The sequence below is a fragment of the Martes martes genome (assembly GCF_963455335.1).
Source record: "Martes martes genome assembly, chromosome: 4".
Lineage (NCBI taxonomy): Eukaryota > Metazoa > Chordata > Mammalia > Carnivora > Mustelidae > Martes > Martes martes.
In genome coordinates this window covers 180,668,849-180,694,556 of record NC_137891.1, presented here as the reverse complement: position 1 = coordinate 180,694,556, position 25,708 = coordinate 180,668,849, and the positions used below count along the sequence as shown (strand labels likewise).

Sequence of the window (25,708 nt, the reverse complement as noted above, 5' to 3'; positions counted from 1 at the left end):
CGAACAAAACAGACCCAAGTCCCCACCCTGGGGAGCCCCCGTTCTGGAGCAGCACTGTCCCCTAGAGCGAGGATGCAAGCCCCAGGTGTCATTTACAATTTCCTGTACCCACATTATTATTTTTTTTTTTAAGGACAAAGAAATAGGCAAAAATCGTGATTTTTATTTAACTTGATAAATCTGAAATTGGTTTAAAAATGTGAATGAGATGTTCTTGGTGCCCTTCCTCTGCCTTTGGAATCTGGGGTGTGTCTTGCACTTTTCTAGAACATCTCCGGGCGGATTGGCCCCATCTGAAGCGCTCTCTAGCTATGTGTGGCCAGCTGCTATCGGGCGGGGCAGCTATGGCAGACAGCAGATGCCCATCCAGACAGTGACTGGGGTGGACTGGTGTCCTTGAGGCTGACCATTGCCTCTCCCGCCTGCCCCACCTCCGGAACCTCTGGACCCTGAGTTCCCAACTCCCCACCTCTGCCCGAAGAGCCCTTCCTAGCTTCTCTGTCCAGACTGTCACCTTTCCCCAGGTCAGGTTTAGGCTCTCAGAGAGCGGACACTGAGTCTCTCGTGCCCCTCTTTCCCACAAAGGTGGCTTCTGGGCCAGCGCTCCAGTGACAAGCACTTTCTGTGTCCATTCTCTCTTCGGGAAGGTATCGTTGTTGCCATTTTACAGATGAGAACACTGACGCTCCTGCGGGGTATAAGGAACAGCTAGTTGAGCAGAGGAGCCACAGCCAGTACAGAGTCCTGCCTTGCATGGCTGTAGTCTCCCTCCCCGCCCACCTTCCTGAGCCCCAAGAAGCTCAGTTTCCAAGACCTGGCTCTGGAACCTGTCGCCTTTGCCTCACAGAGCTGCATCTGCCCCCTGCCGGCCTCCAGGCTTCACCCCCACGTGGTAAGCCGCTGCCCCCCCCCCCCCGCTTCAGACTGCCCCACCCTTCCAGTCCTAACCCCTAGTTCTCCTATGGGGAGAGATGGGGTCCTTCACTGACCTCCCCTAATCTCTCCGGAGCCCACTGGCAACACACTGTTACCTTCTTCCTAAAGTTCCCCTCTTGGTCTAGTGTTTTCTACCCAGTTACCACAAATTTAGTGGCATAAAATAACTCACGTTTATTATTTCCGTTTTTGTGGGTCAGGAATACAGGCACAACCCAGCCCCGTTCTCTACAAGTCCACGATCAGGGTGTAAGCCAGGGATGGGTTCTCATCTGGAGGGTCGACTGGGGAGGGATCCACTGCCAGGCTGTCGTGGCTGACGGCAGAACTGGTGCCTGCACTTGTCACTGGGAGCCTACTTCAGGTCCTTGCCACATGAGTCTCTCCCCAAAAGGTGCACTTGCTTAAATAAAGTCAGCAAGCAAGAGGACATCTTCTTGCAAGGTGGACTTTACAGTTGTACCTAATGTAGTCTCAATTAATAACCTTCATCCCATCACTCTTGCCGTATTTTACTGGCCAAAGCAAACCACAGGTTCCTCCCTCAGTCAAGTGGAAGGGTCACGGAAGGGCGTAAATACCAGGAGGCAGGCACGGTAGGACCACTTTAAGAGTCTGCCTGCCATACTTTCCCTCTGGTTATCTTTTCTTAATGGCAGGATGGGAGACTAGAGTCTGAGAGACCTGCTGTTTGGCTATAGGCAAGACCTCAGTTTCCTCATCTGGGAAATGGGGCAGTACCGTCAGACTCTAGACGTTCATGGGATGATTAAATAAACTCTATAAGTAGAGCTTTTGGCACTATCCTTGGCGTAGCTGTTAGGCTTATTAATAGTAACAGATTCACTGTCAACTATTCACGAAGCCTGGGCTGGTTTAGGTGACAAAAATCCCTACCTAACAATAGATTCGATAAAGTAAATGTTTGTTTACTTTCATGTAAAGAGAGTCCAGAGTTCAGCAGTCTAGGGCTGGGAGGATGGCTCAGCAAACACCAGGGTCCCGGGCTCCTTCTCTCTTACAGCTCTGCCATCCTCGACTTCGTGCTCCAGCATGGCTGCTGAGCTCCAGTCCTCACATCTACATCTACAGCACAGTCAGTAGGAAGGAAGAAGCCGGGGTGAGGGGGATGGGGGGGACACACATGTACCTTCTAAATGTCCCTTCTAAAAACCCTTCCTGAATGTCCCCCTCCCCTGATACTTCTGCTTATGTCCCATTGCGGGGAACATAGTCCTGGGGCACAGCTAACTGCTCAGGAGGCTGGGTAATGCTCTTAGTTCTGAGAAGCCCTGGAAAAATCTAAGCATCAGGAGTTTGCTTACGGAGGAGGAAGGACAGAGTGGATATTGGGAACCAGTAGCTGGCAGAACAAACCTCCCTGCTGAAAATATCAGGCTCGTGAGTCAGCATTACGCGCTCTTCTTTCCCTCCCTCCAGCACAGGTAAGAGAAGCTAAGATCAGGAGAGCTGGGCTGGGATGTGAGCTGTGCCCTCCAGGTGACACCTCACTTTGGCCGGCTGGCTCTGGGGCATCCCAAGGAGGTCGTCACCTTTCCCAGCCCTTAGCTGGGGGGATCGGACTGGCAATTACCGACCAGAATGGCCGAGAGGAGTGGCAGCCAAGGCGTGGAAACCGTTTTGCACCTTGGGAGTTTCATCGGGGCTCATCTGTTGACAATGAGGCCACTTCAGGGTCACGTGCTGGCTGCAGAGAAAGGACAGTGAGACTTTTTCAGTCCCTAAACCTGGGGCAGTGGGTGGGGGCCAGTACAGGATCCAAAGGTCGTCTGTCCCTTAACCCTTCCCTCCTTAACCTTATGAGGTCAGCACTGCCTGATTTACTGGACAGAGGGGACTGGACCCCAGCCCTTGCACGGACTGTACCCCGACTTCCAGATATTGTTGTGGGGAAGGGGTGGTTCTAGGAGTTCTAGTAGCACTTTCCTCCTGGGCTGCTGGGAGCCACAGCGGGAACGATGTTGGGGAGCATGAGTGATGCGGTGGACGTTGTGAGCACTCACGGAGGCTCGGCTCGTTCTCCTTCTATTTCCCGGCAGAGGTGCCAGCCCCGCCAAGCAAGCCTCCCCCGTGGGCTGTTACTCCCCTCTCCATCTCCCACAGGCTGCCCCGTTTTAACCTTGGTTCCAGTTTTATGATTAAACATCCCAGCGTCAATTATTTACAATATGTCCAGATGGCTATCAGGGGTTGCAGGGGGCTGAGTGACTCACACGGGAGAAGTTGGCTTTTATGGAGGGGAAATAAGAAGGGAAACAAGGAATTCTAAGCCACAGAGACCGAGGTCAGCCTAGGGAGGGCTGGAAGCATCCAGGGCGCCGGGAGAGGGCTCTTGGTGGGGCGCCGGGAGGCTGGGCGGGGGTGGGGGGGGGCAGGCCAGCTCTACCCTCAGACATTACACGTTCAAAGCTTTGCTGTGCCGTTGGCTGGATGACTTCGAGCAGGCGTCTTAACTTCTCTGAACATCTGTTTCCTCATCTGTGAAGTGGGGATTTTTCTAGAAACTTTCCCATCATGGTTCTTGGGAATGTGAAATGTGTTGATATGTAATACATTTTTTAAATAAGTGTATTAACTGAATCATAGAAATAATAAATCATTATTATTTATATAAAATAAATAAGATATACTAAATTGTCTAAATACCGTTAATAACAGTAATAATAAATGCACGGAAAGCACCCAGCACAGTGCCTGGCCCTTGGTAAACATTTAGGGGACTGCCCACGGTGGCATCCCAGAATGTAGCAGTTGGGAAAAGAATTGGGTGTGACTTTCAGGGCAGGGACTTCCTGAAAACTGGAAGCAGGAGGAGACTGGGAGCTTAAAGTGGGAATCACAGGTAGCACAGGGAGGGAGGGCAGGGAGAGGGCTGGACAAGCTTGAGCGGATTCCAAAAGGGCGCTTGGCAGAAGGTTTGGGAACCACTTCTGTGGAAGCAGCATCACTGTGGCTAAAAAAGAAAATGTCCAGATATGGGCAGGACTGTGTCCTGGCCACCATCAAGGGCCTGATAAAGGCCTGGGAACGGGGAGGGCTTTGCTTCTGCAGGATCCGTCTGCCTGCGGAGGTCTGCCTGTCCTCTCTCCACACCTCCAGTTTTGGTTCCAAACCCCCATATAAGGACCACACAAAATAAACGTCTGCCGAGCTTTGTCCCCAGGGCTTAGGAACCGGAGGTCTGAGCCACCGGGAAAGCGGGTGCCTACTGATACGGCGTGAGAAGGCACGCCTTTGTCACAGTTTCTACCCCAGCCAAGTTAGAACAAGTGCAGGCTTGCCTCCAGAGAGATCTCGGGTTAAAATGTAAACCGGGGCAGGAGGGCCAGGCTGCCCAGCCTCCCTCCAGCCTGGCCATGCCAGGAAGAGATGCAAAATTCACCAAGGGATCAAGGAACTGGGCCCTGCTGAAGGAACTGTTGGACAAGTAAGTGGTCTGAGCCCGGCAGAGGCCAGGCTGGAAACAACACACAATTTTCTCTTGTGGTTTCTAAGGCCAGAAGCCCCCAGTCAGCTTCATGGGCGCATCAGAAGGTTTGCAGGGCTGGTTCCTTCCGGAAGCTGAGGGGACACGTCGCCTCCTCGCCTTCTCCAGCCCCTGAGGTGGCTGCCCCCCCCCCCCCCGCCCCGTGGCTCAGGGCCCCTCCCCTCATCGCCACAGCCCCTGGCTTCTGACCTCACATCTCCTGCTTCCTCCTCTGACCTTTCTTGCCTCCCTCTTCTTTTTTTTTTTTTTTAAGATTTTATTTATTTATTTGACAGGCAGAGATCACAAGCAGGCAGAGGGGCAGGCAGAGAGAGAGGAGGAAGCAGGCTCCCCGTGGAGCAGAGAGCCCAATGGGGGGCTCGATCCCAGGACTCCGGGATCATGACCCGAGCCGAAGGCAGAGGCTTTAACCCACTGAGCCACCCAGGCGCCCCTTGCCTCCCTCTTCTAAGGACACTTGTAATTAAATTGAACCCACCTGGTTAATCCGGCTAACCTCCCCATCTCAGGATCCTTAACTTAATCACATCTGAAAAGTCCCTTTTGCCATGTAAAGTGAACAGTCACAAATTGCAGGGTTTAGGATCTGGGTATTTGGGAGAGGGGGGGATCATTATTCCGCCATCCACATACCTTCTCCCAAATTCTGAGAAACACAGAGGAAGGGGCAAATGGCTTTGAGCTGAACCCCGGATTCTTCTCTTTCCCCAACTTCAATGGCCTTGAATTAGCTTCTCACCCCACCCCCACCCCCCACCACCCCACCCGGGGCATCTGCAAAGATGTTGGATTCTCATGTTCCTGCACAGGTCTGGAAATGACAGCTAACACATTTGGAGCCATTACTCTGCTCATAATATAATCCCTCATGGATTTTCCAGCATTGCTGTCCCTAGAAATAACCAGGGCTCCTGCCTCAGGACCTCTGTTCTGTGGTTCCCTGTGCAGGGAAGGTCCTTCGCTCAGATACCCACATGCTTCCCTCCCCAGCCTCCTTCAAACCCCTGCTCAACAATTCCTTTCTCAGTGACTGTGTTCCCTGAGCACCGCATTTCAAGTCCCCAACTCCATATTCCCTGTCCCCATCCCGGGACAGGACGTCAGTGTCATTGTTCCCAGCTTGTCCTCCCCCTCCAGCAGGTGGTCATCTGTCTGTTTCAGCCATTCGTCTATCCCCAGCTCCTGCAGAGGCCCTGGCACATGGTAGGTGCTCTGTTAATGTTTTGTTGAGCGAATCACTAAATACCCAAAGCCCCAAACGTTGAGCCCATCACGCATAACCACCCACAAGGTCGATCCGAGTCCAGCTCCCCGGACCAGTGAGACAGCTAAAGTGGACAAAGGTCAGAGGTAGGAGGCGGGCTAAGATGGGAGCCCAGAGCCCACCCTGAGAACCTACCACATGCTGGAAGGAGTCTCTATTCGCCAACAAACCTGAGCTCCCCGATGTGAGTTCTCTCCTCTGCCCTCCTTTTTTTTTTTTTTTTTTTTTTTTTTTGCAAAATGCCTCTTGGGGAAGAAGAACACATGAGTCAGGGCAGTGTCCAAAATGACCTTCTGCACAAGGACACAGGTTTTGTCCACAAGGTGCCCAGGTTTACCCAAGCCTGGCCAGCAACCAGCACACTGACCCGAGCTGCAAAGTCACATGAGCTCCCTGTCCCTGGAAGTTCGGCTACGACATCTCACTGGCCCCGGTGGGGGGACACGTAACAGGTGTCGCGTGCCCCACCTTTGGTGAATTTGGCTGAAAGGCTGTTTTCCTACTGCCTCAGGGATGAGGGAGTCCTGAACAAGGAGCCTCTGCACAGGGCCACCGCTTACATGCTGTGTGACTTGGGGCGAGTTTCTCAACCTCTCTGTGCCTCCGTGTATTCAGTGATAACATGGACAGAAGGGGGAATAAGAGTACCTTATTCCTTATTTGTACTCTAATAAGAGTACAAATAGGATGCTTGGGCAGAACGAATGTGCTGACCCATGCCATGCACTTGGTGTGAGCTTGGCACACTCTAGTGTCCGGGAAGTAGTAGCAGATGTAACCCTTGCTGGCTGCGTGCTGGGGCGGGGGGATGGTCAGCGCCTGTTGCTCAACCTTGCTTGCCCGAGTGGGAGGCCACTGGTGGCCCATCCCCAGAGCCTGGCGAGGGATCAGACTGTCAGGCTCACTTTGAATGGATGGAGACAGGAGCTCTGGTTGCTGCCCTGCGTCTCACGGGCACCAGACTCTGTCCCTGCAGGGGGATGCACAACGATGTCATCTTTACCCAAGAAAGACCGAACGTGGCTGGAGCCCTTGAGATTGGTTCCCAGCGCCAGCCGTGCAAATAAGGTCACACACCAGCCAGTCACTTAGAGAAAAGACACTGTGTCGAGCTCCAGAAGACTAGATGTTCGGTTCATTTGTTTGGGTTTTGTCTTAAAGGTCTTATTTATTTATTTGAGAGAGAGAGTGTGTGAGTGAGCAGGAAAGGACGAGCAGGGTGGGGGCAGAGGGAGGAGCCGGCTGAGCTGAGCGGGGAGCCCCGCGTGGGGCTCGATCCCAGGACTCTGGGATCATAACCTGAGCCGAAGGCAGACGCTTATCCCACTGAGCCACCCGGCGTCCCACTACCCAGTTCGTGAACTTGCACCTTCTGTCGATGACCCCTGGAGCCTTCAGAATGTGTTTGACTTCTTAGTCTCTCCAACATTTAAATGGATCAGCGAGGAGACTGGAGATGCCGGGTCTTATAAAATTCGTGGACATCTTCCGATGCGGAGGGGGAAGCTGCCTCTTTTCTCTTCAGGAAGTGGCAGGTGTCTGGGAACCAACCTCTCTCCCATTCTCTGTGCTGTTTCTCAGGCTGAACCCTTCCCGAAGCTCTCCTTAATCGCCTCCCACCTTCAAACTCCACCCGACGTCAATGCTCTGCAAAGCTGCTTTTTTTTTTTTTTTTTAAGATTTTATTTATTGGGACACCTGGGTGGCTCAGTGGGTTAAAGCCTCTGCCTTCGGCTCAGGTCATGATGATCCCAGAGTCCTGGGATCGAGCCCCGCATCGGGCTCTCTGCTCCGCGGGGAGCCTGCTTCCTCCTCTCTCTCTCTCTCTCTGCCTGCCTCTCTGCCTGCTTGTGATCTCTGTCAAATAAATTTTTTAAAAAATCTTTACAAGATTGTATTTATTTGTTTGAGAGAGAGAGAGAGCACAAGCAGGGGGCAAGAGCAGAGGGAGAGGGAGAAGGCACCCTGACATGAGGCTCCATCGTAGGACCCAGGATCCTGACCTGAGCGGAAAGCAGACGCTTAACCAACTGAACCACCCCGGAGCCCCAGGCTGCTTCCTTATCTTCTTTCCTCCACCTCCTTCAAAGCTAATTTGTTACTCTCTCTGTAGCCTCCTGCTAAGCCCCATTTTAGTAGTACCGCCTGGTGACCAAAAGCATGGGTTTTAGAATCAGCCATGCCTTATCCCTGCCTTGTACTAGCTGGGTAACTTCGGACTGGTTACTTTACCTCTCTGAACCTCAGTGTCCTTATCTGTAAAACAGAAATAATACCTCCGGAAGGATTGTGCGTGGAAGGAGCTCAGCACGGGGCCTGGCACAGAGCCCACATGGAACCCACGTGCACTCTTAACCTGACGTTGACATCCCTTCTGGGAGGAAGAATCCCTTTGTCTTCCTGCTGGACCGTGAATGTATGTCACACCTCTGTGTGTCCCCCAAAGCCCCTGGCACACAGTAGGGACCTGGGAATGGTTGAACCCGAATTCTCTAGAAAGCCAGTTTCAAAGAAAGGCACACCCGATATGTCTGGTGCTTCTGGGACAAAATATCTCCGAGGATAAAGTATGGTGCTCACCGCTGGCCTGCCTGCCCGCCCTGCCCGGGGAGGGGCCCCGCCCAGGGAGGGGTGTGGTACGAGGGAAGGAGGTGCACTGCAAACTCGGCAGGATTTGATTGTGAATCTTGCCTGCTGCCTTGAGCTGTGTGACCTGGGGCAAATTACATAACCTCTCTGAGACTCAGAGATAATGGGGCTAATCCTTCCTTGACTGGCTGGTGCTTCTGCTACTATTCCCATAGTTACTGCTGGGCCTGGCAGATTCCTTCACATCCCTTCTTTCCTTTTACCCCGGTCAGCTCCGTCCGGCCCGGGCAGCCCTCTTTCCTCCCCTCTACCTTTATGACTCATTTGCAAGGTGATCTTCATTTTTCCTGAATGCTCAAGCTACAAGAACTCATTCTCAAAGAATGGGAACCTGACACCTTTGACCTTGGTTGGTGGGGGGGAGGTGGCCTGAAATTCCCAGGCAGGACTGGGGCAGCAGCCGTGGGGGTGGCCCAGCGCCTTTCTCCTCCCGGCTTCCCCTGCCTGGCACCGGAACTTGGTGACCAAAGTGACTAGGGGCTGAATCTTGGCCCAGAGGGCCCCCACTGAGTTCTTCCTTTGTGATGGGAATGTGGCCTGGTTCCCTGAGAATGCAGCTCGGGATCCCTTTCCCAATTATGCAGCTTGGCAGGCAGAGGTTGGGCACAGGGAGACCGGTCAAGGAGCCTCTTTGTCCTGGGGACTGGTCAAGCTGCCAGACACCTCGGGCTGCTGAGATGCCCTCCCACGAAAGGCAGGAAAGGCAGCAGGGCTGGGCCAGGCACCTCTGACACCGCACCTTCCAGGGCCACAAGGCAAGCTCGATGGCCACACGGGGATCTTAGATGATGATCCCTATAGAATTTCTGGGATTCAGCTGGAACGGGACAAGGGAAGGCTTGGTGATCACTTGGAACCCTTTGCTCTGCCTCAGCTAGGACAGCACCATTTTTTCTTTCTTTCTTCCTTTTCTTCAATGTTATTCAAAGCATTATCTTCACATTAGGTTCACAGAGACTCCAGTCCGGGTCTCAGCCAGGCGGGGTGCTCGGATGTCCAGAGCTGTGACTGTCCACCCCTGCGTCGGAAATCCCTGCTGGCTTTGGTCAACCCAGGGTGCTGGTGGGAGGGAAGACAGCAGCTGCCCAAAAGGAGGGAGGCTCGGGGCTCTCAGCCCTGCTGACTTCTGCCTGGGAACACCAGGGAATGCTGAAACCTCAGACTCCATCAGGAAATTTTTTTTTTCAAGATTTTATTTATTTATTTGAAACAGACAGAGATTACAAGTATGCAGAGAGGCAGGCAGAGAGAGAGGAGGAAGCAGGCTCCCTGCTGAGCAGAGATTCCCGATGCGGGATCCCAGGTCCCTGGGATCATGACGTGAGCCGAAGGCAGAGGCTATAACCCACTGAGCCACCCAGGTTCCCCAGGAAATGTTGATAGAGTCACCTTCTCGGGTCAGAATGGAGGTCACATTTAGCCTGGCCCGCTCTCCATGTTGCTGGCAAATCGTGTGCATACGGATCCTCCAGAAAGTTGCTCGAACTCATCCTCTCCCCCTTGGCGCCAGCCGTGGACTAGGAATTTCCCCAAATTGATACAGGATATTGGTCAAACTTTTTAACTTGCCAGATAGCCATTCTACCAATAGTTATTAAGCACCTGTTCAGTTCTCTAACAAGAACTTTAGTTCAGGGAGTTTATACTCCACTGGGGGAGACAGGGAGCCAACAAGAAAGCAAAACAATACTATTAGAGATTGTGAGGTAATGTCATCCATCCATGGGAAGAAATGTCCTCAAAGAAACAAGCATGGGGCTTAAGAGTAGCCCGGTGACAGAGGGATATTTTGTATAGAATGGTTAAGGAAATCCTCACTGAGGAGGTGGCATTTGAGTAAAGAAGTAGCTGCACCAAAGAGACAGAAGGAAGAGTGTTTCAGGCATGGGAAACAGCAAGTACAAAGGCCCTGTGGCAGAATGCGCTTGGTGTGGGTGAAAAACGATACAGAAGTCACGGAGGGTTGGTGAGCCAAGAGAGAAGATAGGAGAAAGGCAGGAGCCAATCCAGTCTGGTGGGGCTTGAGGCCACAGCAAAGGAGTTTGGAATTTATGCTAAGAGTGGTGGAAAGGTGTTGATGGGTGTGTAATAGGAAATTCCTATTACAAAGTAATTTGGCCAGTGACAAGGCTCTCTATAGGGCATCTGTGCGGTGTAAGGAATCATGTAATAAATAAGCACCCATATATTGTTTGGTTTTACCTGGTTTGGAACGTCACATAAATGGAAACGTGCTGCTTTTGCTTTTCTGTTCAACGTCACGTTTGTCAGAATGGGCCACGTTGGTGCCCGTGGCGATAGGTGACTCATATTCTCGGCCGTGTGCTAATCCACGGGAGAAAGCTGTCATGGCTTATCCTTTTCCGGGTGCATGGCCTTATTTGATTTTCTAACGTTGAACCAAGCCTACATTCTTGGGATAAACCCAACTTGACTGTGACGTATTATGTACTTCTCTTTTTAAAAATTAATTTATTTATTTAAATTCAATTAACATATACATAACATATATTATCATATGCTATATAGTACTTATTATATACTACACATAATCTACTAATAATATATATAGTGTATTACTAGTTCCAGAGGTAGATTCATCAGTTACATGTAACACCCAGTGCTCATTACATCAGGTGCTCTCTTTAATGCCTGCCACCCAGTTACCCCATCCCCCACCCCTCTCCCTTCCAGCAACCCTCAGTTTGTTTCGTATGGTTAAGAGTATCTTACGGTTTGTCTCCCTCTCTGATTTTTGTCTTGTTTTATTTTTCCCTCCCTTTCCCTATGCTCCTCTATTTTGTTTCTTAAATTCGACATATGGATGAGATCATATGATACTGGTCTTTCTCTGATTGACTTACTTCGCTCAGCATAATACCTTCTAGTTCCATCCATGTCATTGCAAATGGCAAAATTTCATTTTTGTGATGGCTGAGTCGTATTCCATCACATTATATATAACACATCTTCCTTATCCATTAGTCCGTCAGTGGACATCTGGGCTCTTTCCGTAATTTGGCTATTGTGGACGTTGCTGCTATAAACATTCAGGTGCACGTGCCCCTTTGGATCACTATGTTTGTATCTTTAGGGTAAACACCCAGTAGTGCCATTGCTGGGTCATAGGGTAGCTCTATTTTTAACTTGTTAAGGAACCCCCATGCTGTTTCCCAGAGTGGTTGCACCAGCTTGCATTCCCACCAACAGTGTAGGAGGGTTCCCCTTTCTCCGCATCCTCACCAGCATCTGTCATTTCCTGACTTGTGAATTTTAGCCATTCTGACTGGTGTGAGGTGGTATCGCATCGTGGTTTTGATTTGTATTTCCTTGATGCCCACTGATATGGAGCATTTTTTTCATGTGTCTGTTGGTCATTTGGATGTTGTCCTTGCAGAAATGTCTGTTCATGTCTTCTGCCCATTTCTGGACTGGATAATTTGTTCTTTGGGTGTTGAGTTTGATAAGTTCTTTATAGATTTTGGATACCAGTCCTTTATCTGATAAGGCCTCTGCAAATATCTTCTCCCATTCCATAGGCTGCCTTTCGGTTTTGCTGATTGTTTCCTTTGTTGTGCAAAGCTTTTTTTCTTGTCCCAATAGCTCATTTTTGCTTTTGTTTCCCTTGCCTTTGGCAACGTGTCTAGCAAGAAGTTGCTTGCTGCCGAGGTCACCGAGGTTGCTGCCTGTGTTCTCCTCTAGGACGTGGATGCATTCCTTTCTCACATTGTGGGATTCCATTTGCTGGCATTTTGTTTAGGATGTTTGTCCGTGTGCAGACAGATCAGACTGGCCCGTCATTTTCCTTTTTTGCCTTGTCCTTGTTTGGTTTGGTATCAAGATGACACACTCCTCATCAAATGACTTGGGGGAATGTTTCCTCTTCTTTTAAGCCTCAGGGGCACCTGTGGAAGACAGATGAAACCACAGAAAGGTCTGGTAAACACAGCTACCAGACCGTCATCCTTCTGTGGCCCCACTTTTTGGTACAGAATCTTGGCTTCTTCTGATACAACTTTTCTCACTATGTGTCCCAACCACACAGCCCAACCTATGCCCCCCCAACTCCTGCCAAAAAAAAAAAAAAAAAAAAACAAAGAAAACACATTCCTCCCCCATGAGCACCTCACATTGAAATGCTCACAGCTTACTTAGAAAGTTGTGTTTCTGGTTTTTTACAGGTGGGTCCTTAACTCAAGAGTTTAGCATGAAGAGTTGTTTTCAAGCCAGGTAAAACAGTTACCTCTCTTAACTAGGGTACCTCTCTTAACTAGTTAAGACTAGTTAACTAGTTAAGACTAATTAACTAGTTAACTAGTTCACCACTGTTCTTGAAAACCCAGGTATAGGATCACTCACTTATCCCTTAGGGCCGCCCCGAACCTGAGCCGTGATGCGTCCAGCCAGAGATGGGTCTGGCAGAGCGGGGACCCCGGTCTGCCCGCCAAGGCTCCTCTGTTTTAGGGATGTGTCGGAAACTATGTGGTCCAAATCCTCTAGCACAAAATTAGCTTCTTTCCATATTTTTGAAAGGGAAAGAACACCTTACTAAATATAACATGGGTCAACAAGCCAGAAATGAGATAAACAGCCAGCAGCTGCAGCTCGGGGCTGGGTCCCACACCCTGAGGAGCCCACCGGGGTCCCGGGCTCCAGAGGGAGAGGGCGGAATCGATGGGAATCAATGGACAAATTTAAGCAACCCCTGGGCACGTGACCCTGCCACGAGCCCCCAAACACCAAAACCTTCATTTCATTTTTTTGATTCTAAAAGCAACACATACACGTTTCTGTGTTTCCAGTTGTTACTCTCCCAGTAAGAAAAAGAAAATAAAAATCACTGTAATCCCGCCGCACAGAAAACAACTAAGACGGCCATGGAATGCATAATATGAGTGTTTTGAAATTTAATATGAACCATTAACTAGTGTTTCTCAGCCTTCCCCCTCCCCAGTATTGTCCCCTAAAGAGTCTTTTTAGACATCGGTTTTTGTAATCCCCCCACTTCACCCCTCCCCCCATGAAATTTTAAAAGTGCAGATATCCTGTGTGTCTGTTCATGTATTGTGGAGGGCCACAAACCATTGTAATATGTGAGACTATTTTTACATAATCCCAAGAATTCATTTTTGCCCCCGCCCCATGGGTGGTCTCACCCCATTAGGAATGCAAGCTTTATTTTTTTTTTTTTAAGATTTTATTTATTTATTTGACAGACAGAGATCACAAGCAGGCAGAGAGGCAGGCAGAAAGAGGGGGGGGAAGCAGGATCCCTGCTGAGCAGAGAGCCCAATGCGGGGCTCAATCCCAGGACCCTGAGATCATGACCTGAGCTGAAGGCAGAGGCTTTAACCCACTGAGCTACCCAGGTGCCCCGGAATGCAAGCTTTAAATAATATTAAAGAACAAACCTTTGTAGAAGAACTTACTATGTGCTGGTCACATATAATTCTAAGTATTTTATGTACATTTTCTTGTTCACTTATCATAATTCCCCTATGAGTGAATACCAGAAGGCTTTGTCTCCATTTTTGTAGTTGTGGAAGCTGAGGCACAGAGAGGTTAAGTAACTTGCCCAAAGACACACAGCTGGGAAAGCCCAGAGTAAGGATGTGAGCCGGGCAGCTTGGTTCTGAAGTTCACGTTGAACCACCAAGTTACGGTGCCTTGCAACACCTTCTGATTGTAACAAGTCCAAAATACAGAAACAGAGTAACAGGTACACTTCCCAAGCCCTCTCTATTCTGGGAAGCAATCATTGCTAAATTTGGAATGTGTCCCTTGTCCGAGATTTTTACATGCATATTTGTACATACGAAAATCTTTTGTCTCTTATTTATTTTAACATAAAGAGGATTATCCGGTCTTCCTTCCTATGCATTCATTTGTACAGATCTATTATAGAATTTTTTAAAAATTAGAAACACACCGAACATACTGGTTTTTGGTTTTCCATTTGTTTGTTTGACTTTAAAATGTATCATTAGCTGGCTTGAAACCAAGGTTTAACAAGTATGTGTACTGTATTACATTTAACCAGATTCAGATTATGGGCTTTTTAAATAATTTCTAGTTTCCCACTGCTACAAAGCTACGATGAATATCCTTGGCGTGTACCTAATTCTTAGAAGTTGGAATTACAAAGCCAAAGGGTATAAGCATTTTTGAAACTTCTGATACATCAATGGCAGCACTTCCCATCCGGAAAAATTGTATGAAATCGCTTATCCCAGCACCATTGCCCACACCGGATATTATTGCCTGTTTTCCATCACTGACCATTTAACAGGCCCAAATGTATGAATCCTGACATTTTCACCTCTGTCAGTGACTCTCCTTTAGGGCCTGTTTTACTCACACGACAGGTAAGGCAAAGCTTGAGTGGAAAGAGAAGGGAGGGTAGAAGGTTCCATTGGCTCCAGTCGCCAGTTAAGAAAACACACCGTCAGCCTCCCAGGGACAAGGCCTCCCTGTTGGGCCCCTAGCAGGGGCTCGGGCATGGGCTTTTTCATCTCCTGCTTCCCTCCCCAGCCTCGGGCTGCACCTTCACACCCCTAAGCCATCTTCCTCCTCTGGCCTTGTCTTCAGTCCATTCCGCAGAAATGCTAAAGCACTCATCCTTTCCTGGGCTGGCTGTGAGTGGTATTGGGGAAACAAATACCCTCATCGGGTTTTGTAGGCTTTTCAGCTGACCCCCAGCAACTGTCTGCAGCGGGATGGGATCCCTGTACAGTGCCCTACACGCCTACGCATACATGTTCACACATGAGTGTACATGTATAGTGGGGATGCACATCTGCACATAGCACAGCACAATCCGGGTGCAGACCCTATTATGTGAAGTGGGGCTTCTCTCACAGAGACTTTCCGCAGCCCCTCCAGCCCGAGCAAGGACACCTGCCTACCAAATGCCACAGTTTCTAGACTTTCTTCCCACTTTGTCGTTATTCCTTGTAGACCTTTTCCTGCTGACCTGGAAGCCCCACTAACCCTTCGCTTGCTCACCGGTGTCCCGCCAGTGCCTAATGCTGCTTAACAGATGCGCAGGAAATATTTGTGGCGTGAAGAAAAAAGAAAGAACAGACTTCAAGCTGACAAAGGATATTATCCCAAATATATTTAGAGTATTTTTTAACAAAGTGGGCACTTTCAGACTGAGCCCGTTGTTTGATGAGAAAATATCTCTGCAGCATTGGATTTCAAGTGGCCTGGTTAGCCGTCCTTCTGGAAAGATCGGAAGGAATGCAGCATTGAAAATAGGACCTTGCCCATCCAAACATCTGTCAGGCTTCGCTGTTCTGCAAAGGTCTCTGTCCTGGAACAATGTATTGAGAAGCAGTTCACCCAGAAGGGCACCGCTCGCTGGTCCTCCTGGCCCCTGGAAGGGTTGTTCTGAGCTAAACCTTCAGGTGACTTGTTTATCTGGCTCATTCTCCCAGCCCACACATGGTTGTAGAATCCCCATATGGTGGGCTGCTCCCTTGAGCACAAGATCTCTGAGCCGCTTTATGGGAAGAGGGTTTCTCGCCCAGCTGGACACCACAGCTACGATGGGAAATAGGGAGGCTTCTGCCCCTTTAAGAAAAGCAAAACTCAGGGCACCTGGGTGGCTCAGTGAATTAAAGCCTCTGCCTTCGGCTCAGGTCATGGTCCCAGGGTCCTGGGATCGAGCCCCGCATCGGGCTCCCTGCTCAGTGGGGAGCCTGCCTCTCTGCCTACTTGTAATCTGTCTGTCAAACAAATAAATAAATTTAAAAAAAAAAAGAAAAAGAAAAGAAAAACTCCGTGTGGCTGAAGGGAGACTAGTCTCCCAGATGGCTTCAGGTGGCCTCTGCTCATTTCATTCAGCGATGTTTCAGTGGACATATTTGGAGCCCCCGCTTTCTTCCAGGCCCAGAGATGTGTCATGGGAAGAGAGACACTGGCCGCAGTAGCCACTGGTGGCCTGTGGTAGCCCACGAAAGGGGAAGCTGAGCTGGGGGTGGGGGAGGGGGGGACCAGAGAACTGCAGAAATGCTGGAGGGGGCTGTGCAGAGGAGGGCGAGGTGAGAGATGAGGGCGAGAGGCGGTCACACGCATGACTCCAGGAGCCCAGATTTTCTACTGCAGGGGATGGGGAGTCATGGAGGGTGGGGACCAGCCCGTAGGCTGTGCGCACCAGGATGTATCCCCAACCGATGCCTGTCACCCAGGCCATATGGGCTACTGACCACGGCTCACGCACGCCGTCGTTGGCACGCCTCGCTGGACCTCGTGCCCGCTGAGACTGCCCTGCGCTTCCTTAAATTCCACAAAATGTTTTCAGGACCCGGAGCGCTGACCTCTCTGGTCTCCTGCATGGAAAGGTCTGGCTTTTCCTTTTCGGGTGGGGTGGGCGGATCAGCCCTCCTTCTGCAGGCTCACAGAAGGAGCCGAGCGCGGCACGTAAGACATCTGGAATGCATCAGCGGCCCGGCCGGAGCCCGCAGCTCAGTCCTGCTCCATAACTCCTTCAGGAGATCAGGCGCTGAGTTCACAAAAGCGTCCGGAATCCGAACTGATCCTCCTCTCTCTTTCTGCTTTCCTTCCAGACCTCTCAGCCGCAGCTGTCCACACAGGATGCCTCAAATTTGCTGGAAACCGTCCCTCGAGAGGTCAGCCGCTGTTTCTTTAGGGCGGCACTAGGATTTCGTTCCGTGCATCGAAGGGGTTTTTGTTGTTCCTGCGGCTGCTGCTGCTCCCATTTATTTATTTTCTTTCTCTGCACCGGGCCTCGCCCCGCTCCCTCTGGCATGATGGCCCAGTCGAAGGCCAACGGCTCCCACTATGCTCTGACGGCCATCGGCCTGGGGATGCTGGTTCTCGGAGTCATCATGGCCATGTGGAACCTGGTGCCCGGGTTCAGCGCCCACGAAAAGCCGACCGCTCAGGGGAACAAGACAGAGATAGGCAGCGGCATTCTCAAGAGCAAGACCTTCTCCGTAGCCTACGTGCTGGTCGGGGCTGGGGTGATGCTTTTGCTGCTCTCCATCTGCCTGAGCATCCGGGACAAGAGGAAGCAGCGGCAAGGCGAGGAGATGGCCCACATCCAGCACCAGCCAGGGGGCGAGCCGCACGCCCCGGAGGAAGACAGGTGAGGACGGGCCGACTGCCCTCGGACTGAGGGATGGATACACGCGCGTGAACATACACACACTCCCAGGGGTCACTGATGAGATTATTTTAGTCTAGGACACTCCGCCTTCCCACTTTCCCCCACTGAGTCTCTGAAAAGCAGTTTATAATTTTCCAAGTAACTTTATAGTTCTGTAGTTTCCCCAGTAATGCGGTATGAATGGATGACAAGTGTGTCAAGATTTTGGCACCTGCCGGGAAGCTGCACGGGGCCCAGGACAGCCAGAGTCTCCAGACGAGCTGTGTGTGCATGCTTTGTGTTGAAAAGGTTGGGAAGCAGTGTTCTCTTTGAACAAAAATGCCACAAGCGTGTTTAAGAGATAAGCGGTACATCGGGGAACACATGATGAAGGTTGACATCCCTACTAGAAGAAGCCCTTGCAAAGGAATGTGACAGATGAGCACACCAGTAGGAAAACGGAGAAAGGATACAAGGAAGCATCTCGTAGAATGTTCAGACAGTAGATGTTCCACCTCATTAGTTACAAAATGCAAATAAGGAAAGGTGTCATCATTCTTTGCCAGTCTTCATGGCCAGGACAGGCAGCCCCTGGTGTCGGAGAGCTGTAGGGAAATGGGTCACTGATGGGGGCAGTGACTGACACAGCCTTTCTGAAGAGGCAGTGAGAGGAGGTATTGAAGACGCATGTCCCTATCTGTTCCGTTCCTAAGAGTTTACCCTTGGGAGGAAAAGTCACGCAAGTACAAAGGAGTCTGTGCCCTTAGGGTTATCAGAGCATTGCTTAGGACAGCAAAAACTGAGCAAGCGACCTAAATATCCATCATTCGGGCTAAATTATGGCACGCCCCCTCGGTGGCATTCTGCACAACCGTAGCTAACCTATATTTGCTCCACGGTGGGAAATGGAGGTAGCACCACAGCGTCTTTGGGAAGGTCCTAATCACATCAAATGTTGCAGCTGTGGGATTAGAGAGGGGTCTGGAAAGATGTACAACAGAGTGTTAACAGTGCCTGTCTCCAGGTGGAAGGAGATGGGATGGTGTTCTTTGCCTGACGTCTTTCGGCATTGTTTAGATTTTCTGCAACTTTGTCATCTTTCTAGCTGGGAGGGAGTTGTTTTTAGTTTGGAAAAACGAAACCCATTTTCTGATAATAAAAGATCATGCATGCATATTCTAGAAGACTTAAGAAATACAGAAAAGAACAAAGAAGGAAAATCAGTCATCCCTAATTACCCACCCTAGCCATGAGCATACACATGCCTAACTGAAACGAGAGGAAGGCCTGGACAAACAGGGAGGGGCTGATGTTGGCCATTATCACCCTACAGGTTCAAGTGTAGAGTCCTGGACTATGGCTAATGGCACTATTCCCTACACATGTGTAAAAACAAAACAAAAAAATCACCCTGACTTACTGGTTTTCTCTTTCAACAGCCAAAGGAGACTATGCCTGAGGATAAGACCTTCGAGCCTTATAGTGAACTTGGAGGACAAAATTACAGAATAACTTGAAATACTTACAAATTTTATAGCAGAAATTCCTTCTCTCCCTGAGAACAACCACTTTGCTTCAGGCTGGCAGCTGGTTCATGTGTATTTATGTGGCCTTTGGCCAAAGGACCCAGCTTGGCACCAGAGCAGCCCATCCAGCACGTGGTTAAGGGTGAAGCTTAAAAGCAAAGGGGGTTTCACACTTCCTTGTGTTAACACTTCCGGACTGTCCAGTGTAGTCATCGAGGGTGGCGTTCATTTCCTGATCTCCCACTTCCCAAGTATATGACCAAGTCACATAACCTTGACATACCGGTTTCCCCATCCATAAAATGGGTATAAAAATAGTACCTAACTCATCGTGTTGTTAGGAAGATGAGACTGGTTGATCCGTGTTAGAGTACTTAGTAGAGTACCCAACACCTAGCACACGGTTGAAGTGTTAGCTTTGGTTATTTCTGGGACCCACTGGTTGTTTCCAAGCCTGGTATAGGAGGACCCCGTGCTGACACAGGATCCAGAGTTCATCCCCTCGTGATTTCAGATATGGCGGAGCGCCTGCTAACACTCTCTGTTGGTGCTTGTTGTCTTGCAGCCAGGAGGAGGAGGAGGAGGAGGAGGCCTCCTCCAGGTACTACGTCCCCAGTTACGAGGAAGTGATGAACACCAACTACTCGGAAGCGAGGGAACTGGACCAGAACCCCAGGATGAGCATCTCTCTCCCCTCCTATGAGTCCTTGACCGGGCCTGACGAGACGAGCCCCACGGCTGCCAGGGCCAACGCGGAGACCAGCCCGGGGCATCCTCCGGACAGGCAGAACTCCAAGTTGGCCAAACGCCTAAAGCCACTGAAAGTTCGGAGGATTAAATCCGAAAAGCTTCACCTTAAAGACTTCAGGATCAACCTGCCGGACAAGAACGTCCCTCCTCCCTCCATCGAGCCTCTGACTCCGCCACCACAGTACGACGAAGTCCAGGAGAAGGCTTCTGACGCCCGGCCACCTGACTGACGGCGCCGTTCAGGTGTGTCCCTCCGGTCGCTCACCCTCCACACCACGGACCCCCAGTGAAGCCACTTCAGCCGCAGTGGAGAAGCGGAGGGGCCAGACGTACACAGACTGATGTGGATGGGGTGGGGGTGCGGGGAGGGGCGGGGGGGGGTCCGGTCACTAGGGACTGACGGATGTCCGTGGGACCTCACGTGGCAGGTGCACCGGGAGGCGCTTCTGCCTTGGATCTGGGACGTGGACCCCGTCGGGGGCGCGGGGTACGCACCTTCCCTGTCGCTTCTCCCCGGCTCTGAGTTGTTGGCGACAGCACCTCTCTTTCCAATCCGGAAAGGACGCCGGCAGCTGGTGTAGGTTGTGATTTTGTTTTGCTTCCACTAGGACTGTTGTGTTTCAAAAAGAAAACGAGATAGGCCTTCGCTTTCTTCACCGGAGTCCTGCCTGAGCTGTGGGCAGGAGATGTGACTCAGCTTTCTAGAAAGGACGCGGGGCTGTCCCGTGAATGAAGCGAAACAAGAGGCTGGTCGATGATGTGGGGGTGAGGCCCCCTGACGCTGTCCAGAACCCCTGAAGCATAGAGACTCTGATCTTAGGTATTACCGGGCCTCGGGCCCCCCGAGAACCAACCGCATCAGGGGCGAAATAGGAGAGCTGTATGAGATATTTTATTCCTTCTAAAATGCCGTGCAAGTGAGCTTTTTATAATAAAATATTTTATATGTAGTACGTTTGGGCGCTGAGTTACTGTAGCCGCTCTTCCAATACTGACTTGCTTAGGACACATATCACTGACGGTCTTGATTGCTGCTGATCTGCACAAAACACTTCCATTGCCAGGCGCTGTGAGTACTTCACGCGTGTTAGCCCACTTCATCTGGATCCTGGTATCACTGCCATTTTGAAGGTTAGCTCCCAGAGGCTCAGGTTCAAGTGCCCCATGTCACATCGCTAGCAAGCAGCTGGCCCGGAGCCTGAGCCCTGTCTGGCTCAGGTCTTTAAACGCTCTACTGTGCCATTCAATGTCAAGAGCTTTTCTAGACTTCGAAGGAGGATCTGTGCTTCCCAAGAGCCGGAGCTGCCCGGTTGACCCACATGCCCGACAGAACATGGTGGCCCTTTAGACAGCAGCTCCTACCCTCCTAAACGCCCTCCCAGCATCCCCCTCCTGAGACCCAGCCCAGAGAGAGTGATGGGCTGTATGCTCAGAAAGGCTAGATGAGCAGGTCCTCATACAGGGGGCCCAGTGCCTGCCTTTGGAACCGGGGGAAAGCAGTTCAGCTAAGGAGGATGCCCAGGGGATTGCTGATTGCTGAGGCCATGACGTCTGGGACCAGGGTCTTGACCATAGAGTGGGGGTCTGGGAGGTGCCTGAGTCCGGGGGTGCCTTCCTGGTGCTGGTGAGCATGAAGTGGAGTCTGCATGGCTGGGAGAAGAGTGAATTCTGAGGCCCTGAACGTTTCCTAAAAGCTCCTAAGTAGAGAAGGGGCTGCAGCTAGGCAGGGAATCACCTCTTTATCTCGGGATTGGCAGAAGGGCCTAAATTCCCACCTTTTTGCTTTCCTTATGCAAATCCATCTATTAGGAGGAAACTGCTTAGTGGCTAAGACCCCAGGGGCCTGGTCTGGTCACAGCCCACTCCTCAGCTCCCCTGTGGCTCTCCATGTATCTGGGGGCTGGGTTTGTTCTTCTGTTAGTCTTCATGCTTCCTCCTGGTGGGAAGACAAAACAAGAGGAAAAAAGGAAAGGAGACTAGCAGGGCACCTGAGCGGCTCAGCTGGTTAAGCCTCCGACTCCTGACTTCGGCTCAGGTCATGATCTCAGGGTGGTGAGAGTGAGCCCCGAGCAGAGGCCGGAGTAGAGCAGGGAGTTAGCTAGAAGTCTCTCTTTCCCTCTGCCCCCACCCCCTCTAAAATAAATAAATAAATCTTTAAAAAAGAAAAGGAGAATAGCAAGTTTACAAATGACAGAAAGGGCCCTCAATCTGGGCTCTGGTAAATCATCTTGCCAGAGAATCTGCCCAGCCTACACCCTCCTCCCGGGGCGGGGTGGGGGGAGAAAGTTTGGGGCTTGTAGTGGGCTGAATGGTAACCCCGAAAAGATATCAAGACCTAATTCCTAGGACCTGTGGAAGATGCCTTACAAGGTAAAGCTTTTGCAGGTGTGATTGCATTAAGGGTTTTGAGACGAGGTTATCCTGGAATCTTCCAGTGAATTCTATATGCCATCCACAAGTGCATTTGCAAGTGAGAGCTGGGGGACAGCGCACGCACAGAAAAGGAGGAAGCAGTGTGACCACGGACACAGAGGCTAGACTGGTGCGTCTGCAAGCCAGGGACAGCCAGCAGCCCTGGAGCTGGAGGAGGCAAGGGGATTGCTCCCTTCACATCCAAGGGAGCTGCAACCTTGACTGTGGCCCAGCTGATACTGGTTTTGCACTTCCCGCTTCCAGAACCATGAGAAGATACATTTCTATTATTTTAGGCTGACAAGTCTGTGGGAATTTGTTGCATGTAGCATATAGAGCATGGTTCACCTTTGTCTACAGGAGGGCAGAGAGGATGTTAGCTGGGAATGTCGGCTGTGGGCTGGAGACCTGAACAGTGACGAGGCCAAAAAAAAAAAAAAAAAAAAAAATTCATCTGCAATATTAAGTTAAAACCACCTGTCGAAGCAGGGGACCACCTTCCCCTCAAAATTCCCCAAGGCACGCTCATCCTGTTTGCTCCTTGGTCCAGATCAGGGCCCTCTCTCTTTTGACTCAAAAAAAGGTGGGGGGGGATAGCTAAAAGCCAGAATAAAGCCCCTCGTCCTTTCCTCTCCATCATGTTACTGTTCTTAAAGTAAACATAAAAGGACAGAAATACGGGAGAAAATTAAAGAAACCACCCACTTGTTCTTGAGCCTAAATAGCCCCAAGGCCAAGAAAGGGCAGAGGAAAAATTCCAGCTGGCACTCCCAACCCGCGCAAGAGGAGGCACCGCAGCAGCCATATTGGTGTCACGTGAGCACTGTCCATCTGACCCAGGAGAACCAATCAGAAGCTGAGCTGGGCTAGGCCCTGCCCCCTCAGGAATTGGTCCTGCAGTGAATGGAGACCTCATCGGGTGATGGAGTCTCAGGGATTAGGGGGCGGTTTGGGCACCATCCTGATGGGCCACAGGTGAGCAGAGCAGGGGGAGATGCAGAAAGAAGAAGCGGAAATAGCTGTCTCCAGATAGATTTCTGGTCCTTGGTCCTTGGTCCTTGGTCCTTGGGAAGCCCAGCCCAGCACAGCCCTTGGGTTCTGTAAGAGATGCTGTGTCCCCCCGGAAAACCCCCTTTTGAGAGCTGATCCTAAACTTAACCAAAGTCCTTGAAGACAGGCAAGGCCTTTGTGTCATAAACAGTGCTGAGCACATAGTGGACACGCCACCTAACCCCGGGGGGTTTTTTGTTTTTGTTTTTTGTTTGTTTGTTTGTTAGGTTTCTCCCCCCCCCCCCCCTTCTCAGACCGGCTACAGTTCTGACAAAGGGGAGCCAGAAACAGATCATTGAGGCAAAAGGTCACTCTCTTCCTCAGTTCACCAGATGGCAACTCCCATCATGGATAGTGGACAAGTCAGTCCATTTTGTTTGCTCTCCAGCCTAATACCAGATTTTTGGTACCTTTAGACCCGAGTGGCTTTTCCTGAGAAAGTGAAAGTCAGGAGGCCACGGCTTTCAGGATTTAGAGACCGTCTCCCTTGTTGATTCCCAAGTTTGCTTCCCTGGACTTTAATGAGTGGAAGTGAAAAAGTCCCTGATTAAATTCATTTGGAAATCCACAAGTGAAACAACACATTTTTACTGAGCATCTACTATGTGCCACATGCTATACGGATCAGCTGCAAACAAATGGACCAAGTCCATGCTGACACCAAGGCTAGATTCTGGGTGCAGAGAAACAGACAATGAACAAAGAAATAAATACTTAAGCTATAATGTCAGAAAATGAGCAGCCATGTAAAGAAAGATGAGACACTAGAGCATTGCCTGTTTGGGTGATTAGAAAAGTCTCCAAGGAAGTAACATTGGGGAAAAGTGGGAAGTGAGGTACATGGAGATCTGGGTGCAGAGAATTCTAGAAAGTGTCTCACATGCTTATGCACATTATGAATCTCCAAGCAGATGTTGCAGGATCTAGCACTCCCCAAACCAATTTGGCCACACTCCCTTTCTTCCCCACAAAGGCTCTTCCATGGTCCTTTTTCATTGGAATACCCCAGAGGGAATGGTGATTGAGCCAAAACCAGGAATCCCACAGGGGGAGAATCAGGCCCAGAACAGACAAGAGACATGTCCAAAGTCCTACAGCTCATGGGCAAAGCTGTCCATTAGCTTCCTTGTTGTGTGGCATTCAGGTCAAAGATCGCCAGTGAGGGCCCCAGCAAAAGATCACAAAGATCACAAGATGGCCCAGAACCTGACACCTCGGAGGAGACCCAACTTCACATGGGAGGAAGGCAGGCAGACAGATGACATGATGCTACAAATCAACCAGCCCCCAGATACAACGTGTGACAATACATTCTTAGCTCCTGGTGACAATGGTAAACATTTACACAAATGCCAGGACCGGACATCTCCACCTTAGATCAGTGGTTCTCCATCAGGATTGACTTTGCTGCCCGGGAGCCATCTGGAATACGACAGTGGCGGGGGTGGGGAGGTTCGCTGCTATGGGCATCTAGTGGGGCCGGAGTGCTACTAAATATCCTACAATACAGACGGCATTACCTACAACAGAGTTCTCCTACCCCAAATGTCAACAGTCCAAGGTTGACAAATCCTTCCCTCGATAAAGGAAGATCCATTCTCTTGGGCAGTGAGGGCTCTGGGGATAGAGCCTGGCCCCCCTGTGTCAGTGCCATCAAAAACCAAGAAAACTTCAAACCGTCAAACCTCATCCCTGGAGACCAACCTGAGTGTGGTATTTATGATTTTCCTTAAAAACAAAACAAAACAAAAAACCTGTCACTTTTACAAAGACCATTTTCCTATCCCTCCCCAAGGCAGAACTATAAATCTAATTCCCCACGGCATGATCTAAACAGATCTCTCCTCCTTTTCTCCATCCCCAGTCCCCCCTCTGTGCATTAAAACTCTCCCTCGGAATTTATTAACTGTCATTTAAAGGATGTGGGAAAGATAATAGTCAGTAGTATTTACAAACTCAAATAGATTTCAAGAAAGTTTAGGTTACTTAAAAGCATACTAATGAAGGCTTCATTTCAAAATAAAACAACTACAATATAATTTGAGAAGCAAAACTTATGGCCTGATCTTCTGGGATGTAAATCTTCTCAGAAAAAAAAATAAAAAAACCAACAACAATGTCAGTAATATAGCATGCCTCTCAGGGATAAGCTGGGCTCAGTACCGTATAAAATTTGAAAGATGCATGGAAACTTTTTTTTTCAGAATTTATTTATTTATTTATTTATTTATTTATTTATTTATTATTTCATAGAGAGCACAAGCAGGGGGAGCAGCAGGCAGAGGGAGAGGGAGAAACGGGACCCCCACTGACTAGGGAGCTTGACGTGGGGCTCGGTCCCAGGGTCCCAGGATCGTAACCTGATCTGAGGGCAGACCCTCAAACCAACTGAGCCACCCAGGCACCCTGCATGGAAACTTTAAACCCAAGAATGTTCTTACTATTTATCCTCAAGATGTCTTATTTTAAATCTTTTTTTTTTTTAAAGATTTTATTTATTT

At 50.1% G+C, this 25,708-nt stretch overlaps 1 protein-coding gene across 1 annotated transcript in view; it reads left to right on the top strand.

Annotated features, from left to right (window-relative positions):
• The window catches only part of TMEM51 (transmembrane protein 51), a 55,580-nt gene extending 34,883 nt beyond the window's left edge, over positions 1 to 20,697 (top strand). Inside the window, exons 2-3 of the mRNA XM_080801387.1 lie at positions 16,928 to 17,469; positions 19,561 to 20,697. Of these exons, the coding sequence (XP_080657513.1) occupies positions 17,129 to 17,469; positions 19,561 to 19,975 (756 nt within the window). The 5' untranslated portion in view covers positions 16,928 to 17,128 and the 3' untranslated portion in view covers positions 19,976 to 20,697. The remainder of the gene's footprint in view (positions 1 to 16,927; positions 17,470 to 19,560) is intronic.
• Positions 20,698 to 25,708: the final 5,011 nt, after the last annotated feature.